The 5,750-nt window shown below is 59.2% G+C and overlaps 1 protein-coding gene across 1 annotated transcript in view; it reads right to left on the bottom strand.

Moving 5' to 3' along the window:
• Nucleotides 1-3,063: 3,063 nt before the first annotated feature.
• LOC104122227 (PHD finger protein 13-like) overlaps nucleotides 3,064-5,750 on the bottom strand; it is a 3,105-nt gene continuing 418 nt past the window's right edge. Inside the window, 2 exon segments of the mRNA XM_035890025.1 lie at nucleotides 3,064-4,907; nucleotides 5,187-5,750. The exon segment at nucleotides 5,187-5,750 is cut by the window's right edge and continues 51 nt beyond it. Of these exon segments, the coding sequence (XP_035745918.1) occupies nucleotides 4,681-4,907; nucleotides 5,187-5,750 (791 nt within the window). The 3' untranslated portion in view covers nucleotides 3,064-4,680.

Here is a 5,750-nt window from a genome sequence, read left to right as displayed (position 1 = left end):
GGCCGGCCGGGTGATGGGGCCCCGGGGAGCCCACCCGGTCCTGATGCAGCCGCGGCACCCAGGGGCACCGCTCCCTCGTCCCTAAGGAGGTGGCCCCGGGGGGACCCCCCTGTCCTCCCACCCCATCCTCTGGGTGGCCGCGGGGCAGAGCAGAGGCCACCGCGGGCAGACCCAGCCCCACGCAGGGCCGGTTGGCCTAGGGTGTGTGTGTGCACCCCAGCACCGTTGAACCAGCCGGCGTGCTGCTGGGGTGTCCAACTGGGGTGACCCCAGGAAAGGCATGGGGACAGAGCTGCCCTGGCAGCCTGCGCAGGGAGGACCAAAGAAAGGAAATTTGTGGTTTGGGGAAGTACATTCTGTTTTATTTTATACCCACAGCGTGACACCCTCTGACACTCAGCGATGGGGAAACCCAGGAAGGAGTCCACCGGCACATCATCCCCTTGTCCGGCCACAGCCACCTCCAAAACTGCTCCCGCTGCACCACCACCTTCCACCTCGGCCACCCGGGCCAAGGCCCCGGCTGCAGGCAGCCGATCCAGGAGCACTCCAGCTGCTGGGGCTGCCAGCCCCAGCCAGAGGCAGAGGGCAAAGCCAGACCCCTCTCAGCCAAGACCCGCAGCATCCCGCGGAGCTCTAGGAGATGCCAGGGGCCAGCACCGAGCATCCGCCAAGAGTTGCTCTGCAACCCCGAAGAAACTGCCTGATGCCAAAGGAGCTGCTGGTCTGGCCAGACCTGACCCGTGTCTGCAGAAGCAGCAGCCGGTGGCTGTGCCAAGCGAGGCCTGGGACCGGTTCCTGACCCCCCTGGAGAACCAGAACATCCTGTGGGTGGAGAAGGAGACGCGAGGTCAGCGGAGAAACCCCAAGTGGTACGAGTGGCGGGAGAACCGCATCACCGCTTCCGTGGCCCCCAGGATCGCCAACAGCAAGTTTGCCAATGGCAAGACGGATGAGGTGCCCCAGTCCTACCTGAAAGCGGTGGTGAGCTCCAGCCCCGGGGTGCAGACACCAGCCATGGCTTGGGGGGTCCGCAAAGAGAAGGCGGCCGTGCGGGCCTATGAGCAGCTGAAGTCGCAGGCGGTGGGCAAGCCGGTGCAGGTGGAGGACTGTGGCCTCTTCATTCACCGAGAGAAGAGGTGGATTGCTGCCAGCCCGGATGGTGTCGTCAAGGAGGCGGCCACGGGTAAGGCCCTAGGGCTGCTGGAGGTGAAGTGTCCCTACAAGCACAGGAACAGGACGGTGCGCGAGGCCTGCAAGGACAAGGACTTCTGCCTGGAGGTGGACGGGGACTCTTATGCCCTGAAGAAGGATCATGCCTACTTCACCCAGGTCCAATGCCAGCTGGCGGCTGCCGGCTTCCAGCGGGCTGACTTTGTGGTGCACACCACCAAGGAGACAGCTGTGGTCCCTGTGGAGTTCGACAACGAGTTCTGGGAGCAGACGGTGCCCAAGCTGGAGAAGTTTTACACCGAGGCAGTGATTCCTCACCTGGAAAGGAAAGCAGGTGGCTCCGTCTGGGCCAAGGAGGAGTAGGCACCCCCCCCGCCTCGCTCTACAGGATGCTTGCTTGGCTGCAAACCCAGCTTTGGCCCCTAGCATAGAAATTACACCCAGTTTTGCTGTTCTTGGACCGTTCACTGCCTCTGCCCCAACGCAACTGCCTCAGGAATGAAATGTTGCACCAGCAGGACCCTGCTTTGGTAAGGGTCCCCTCAAACAGTGATTTCTTCCTGCCCCAGGCAGGTCGGTGCTCAGTCCCCAGTGCCTTCTCACCCTGTCCCCCTCGCTGCATTCCCCATTTGACCCGACTGTGCTGCCTGACGGACACTGGCACACCTCCACCTCGGCAGGGGAAGCCAGTGATGCCGCTGTGCTGGAATAACAGACTTTGTGGAGAAAACTGGATCCTTTGGTGTCTCAACTGCTATCAGGACTAAATCGTTAACCACTCCGGAGTGGCATGTGGACACCCTCCCCAAGCCATCAGACCTGCTGATTTTTCAGTGTAACCCACGGTGCTCACGATGAGTTGGCTGCAGGCTTGGGAAGATGGTGCCTGTTGAAGAGGTTGTCCCCCAGCCCACGCAGCTCCACAGACACCCCTGTGGATCAGCCCCATGCACTGGAGCAGGGCGGGGAGGTGGGCATCACTCTATTAAATACAACATGTACTGGCCCAGTCATTCGCTGTTGTTTGTGCAGCGTGGTGTTTATGGGGAGGGGGAGCAGGGCTGGGTGGGATCCCCACACCAGGTCCCCTCTCAGCCACAGCAGAAGGGGAGCACTCAGGTCCCAGAGGGATGCGAGACCCAAGGCCACTGAACTACACCAAAGCCACCACCATTATGGCAAAAGTACTTTATTATATACATAAGACTCCAGCCACACTCCACAGGGCAAGGACCAGAATTTGCTATTTTACATATCAATACAAAGTAACTATAAAAACATAAAGCACTTTTGGGGCCCAGGCTTTCCACAGGAGGAGAGGCACAGGGATGAGCCTGGGGGCTGCTGAGTGATGGGGGGCTGCCCCATACCCTCCCCCAGCTGTGGTCCCACAGTAACCAGATGTGCAAGTAGGAAAGAACCCAGTTAAGAAATATAGTTGTGGGGGCTGTCCCGCTCCCCGCTGTGGGCAGCAGCACGCCAGGGGCCGAGTTGCGCGTCACCAGGACAGGAGCAGGGTCTGCGTCCCCCAGGGAAAGTGCAGAAGGCACATGGGCCAGGCTCTTTGGAGGGGCTGTGAGGAGGAGGTGGGATCCAACAGTTAGTGCACGTGGGGCCCCAGGAGATCACACACACACACCGCACACAGGGTATGGGGAGGGGGAGCAGGGCTGGGTGGGATCCCCACACCAGGTCCCCTCTCAGCCACAGCAGAAGGGGAGCACTCAGGTCCCAGAGGGATGCGAGACCCAAGGCCACTGAACTACACCAAAGCCACCACCATTATGGCAAAAGTACTTTATTATATACATAAGACTCCAGCCACACTCCACAGGGCAAGGACCAGAATTTGCTATTTTACATATCAATACAAAGTAACTATAAAAACATAAAGCACTTTTGGGGCCCAGGCTTTCCACAGGAGGAGAGGCACAGGGATGAGCCTGGGGGCTGCTGAGTGATGGGGGGCTGCCCCATACCCTCCCCCAGCTGTGGTCCCACAGTAACCAGATGTGCAAGTAGGAAAGAACCCAGTTAAGAAATATAGTTGTGGGGGCTGTCCCGCTCCCCGCTGTGGGCAGCAGCACGCCAGGGGCCGAGTTGCGCGTCACCAGGACAGGAGCAGGGTCTGCGTCCCCCAGGGAAAGTGCAGAAGGCACATGGGCCAGGCTCTTTGGAGGGGCTGTGAGGAGGAGGTGGGATCCAACAGTTAGTGCACGTGGGGCCCCAGGAGATCACACACACACACACCGCACACAGGGTACACGGAGGGGAGGAAAGCCTTCCGCTGCCAAACTCAACCGGGGGCCTCGAGAGGGCATGTCCTGTGTCTCTGGAGCAGCAGTTGCATAGCAGAAGGGGCTCAGGGCCCACTCTTGACAAGTCATTAGGTTTCACTCTATATGTCCAGGAAAAAAACAAAACAAAACAAACAACAAACTTCTGTGAAGGCCCTCCCAGCTCCAGGCTCCATCTGAGCTCAGGTCTCAGCATCCAGCTGGTGTTGAAGCAGATGCTCCACCAAACAGCCTGCAGGCAGGAGATGGCCACAGGGTAGGAGATCCAGTTGGTTTTAAACTGGAAGTGGAAAACATGAAAAGCTAACCGGAGCACTCTCCTGCTCCCTTTCTGAAAGGCTCCCAGCCCTGCCACGGCCAGCTCCGAGGGGAACTGCTCAGTCTCCTACCAGGGGTCCCACCCCCCTTTCACATAGGAGACTTCAGTGCAACTGAAGAAGGTGAACCAAGGAGGGCTGCTCAGCAAGATCAGCCTTTGAAATCATCTACCAGAGGATGCCTTTGCTGTTCCTGACCCAGCAGGACTATCCTGGGGCCATGGGTGCAGCAAACAAAACCAGGAGCACCATGGGCCAGGGGAAGGACCTCCCCTGGGCAGCCTATAAGGCTGATGAGCTGGAGATGGAAGGCTCCACCAATACCCCCAAAATGCAGAGCCCCAGTCTGCTTCAGGCGTCAGCAGGACCGATGTCCCTTCTCCTCCTGCCCTGGAGTTCGCCTGGGCTGCACCTACTTGCTGGAGGAGAACTTGGGTCATTGGGGCTTTGCCATCACAGCCCCCACAAAGGTCCAAGACAAGGAAAGGAAAATGGTGAGGAAAAAGGAGGAAGGGGAGTCACATCTTGGGATAAGTGTAAACTTCCACCACACCACAGAAAAACTACTTGGACTAGGTTCTCCTCAGCTGCCCTGGGGGAAAGGCGCTGAGCCAGCTTTGTGCGAGGATAGAGATGTTTCCGAGTGACCTAGTGTGCGGCTGGACCACCCTCCTCTCCCCCCACACCTCTTGGGTAACTGAGCTCTGAGGTCAACGCGATCCCCAGGGAGGATGCACGTGGCGGCTTCCAGGAGTCAGGAGTGCAAGGGGGACGGTCCAGCCTCGCGGCCCAGCCCCTCCCCTGCCATCACTGCGCATTGATTGTCTAGCCAAACCGGGCTACCGCCTTCAGTTTAAGAAGGGGACCCCCAGCCTCCCTGCTCTGGAGGAGCTTCAGTCACAGAAGCGCTTGCGGGGCACCATCCGAGCTCGGTTTGAGCGTCGAATCTCCTGCTTGGCATCGCGGCATCGCTGGCAGATGAAAACCTCAGGCACGTTGGATTTGCGGATCTTGGCACAAGAGAGGTGGATCCAGGTAGCGCATTCGTTACATTCGATCATGGGCCTCCCTGCAAAGGGCTTCAGGCAGAAGCAGGTGATCAGATCCCAGGCATCGTCGTCTGGTCAGGGAGAGAGACACCAGTCAGAAACCCCCTTACCCAGCTGCAGGTCCGGCTGCGGGGGGGGGTGGGGGGTGGGGTCGGGAAGGGGAAGAGAGAAAAATAAAGACCAGATGAGCAAGGCACCCCTACACACCACTTCAGACATGTTTCAGGTCTGTACCACTCGCTCTGCAGAACAGAGCTGCCAAAGGGCAGGCCAGCTCCCTGCCCTCTGCTCTTCAGTCCTCCCAGGTCCCAAAAGTACTCCCCTTGCAGGGAGAGGCTTGAGGCATTGACAAGCCCTCCCTACAGCCAGTGTGGGTGGCTCCAGCTGAGGGAGGGACAATAATTCAGCACTGGCCATAGCACAACAGGGCCCTCTGCTCTCTCTTAGACACTCACCACTAAGCTGGGAGCTCCCTCTGCTTGCATCTTCCCCTTCGCTTTGGTCCAAGGTACTGCAAGAACTGGGGCTTTTCCTCCCTCCAGAGCAGGGGTCGTGCTCCTTTAGCGGAGGATCATCTCCTGCTGGCTTCTCGGTCCCCTGCGCTTCATGCACCCAGTCCTTCTCCTCCTTCATCAGGTCATCCAGGAGGGAGTTGGGCTGGATGTCCCCAGCCGGGTTGAGGGAAGGCTCTGAGTGCTGTTCTTTCACAGGAGGCACCTGTCCCTCCAGCGCAGCCAGCTCCTTCACCCCGTCCTGCTCTGCCCCAAAGCCCTTCCCAGCGCTCGGTGGCACCCTCTTCTCCACCTCCTCCTCCAAAATGAGTTTCTTTGCTGGTGGTTTCTTCCGTTTGGTTTGCTGGGGCCGGACATCGTAGAAGCCAGTGGGGAAGGCAGAGCAGCTCATGAGCAGGCTGT

Source organism: Egretta garzetta, unplaced genomic scaffold, assembly GCF_000687185.1.
Source record: "Egretta garzetta isolate BGI_Z169 unplaced genomic scaffold, ASM68718v1 scaffold172, whole genome shotgun sequence".
NCBI lineage: Eukaryota > Metazoa > Chordata > Aves > Pelecaniformes > Ardeidae > Egretta > Egretta garzetta.
The sequence above is the reverse complement of the archived record's forward strand: the minus strand, read 5'-3'. Positions and strand labels throughout refer to the sequence as shown.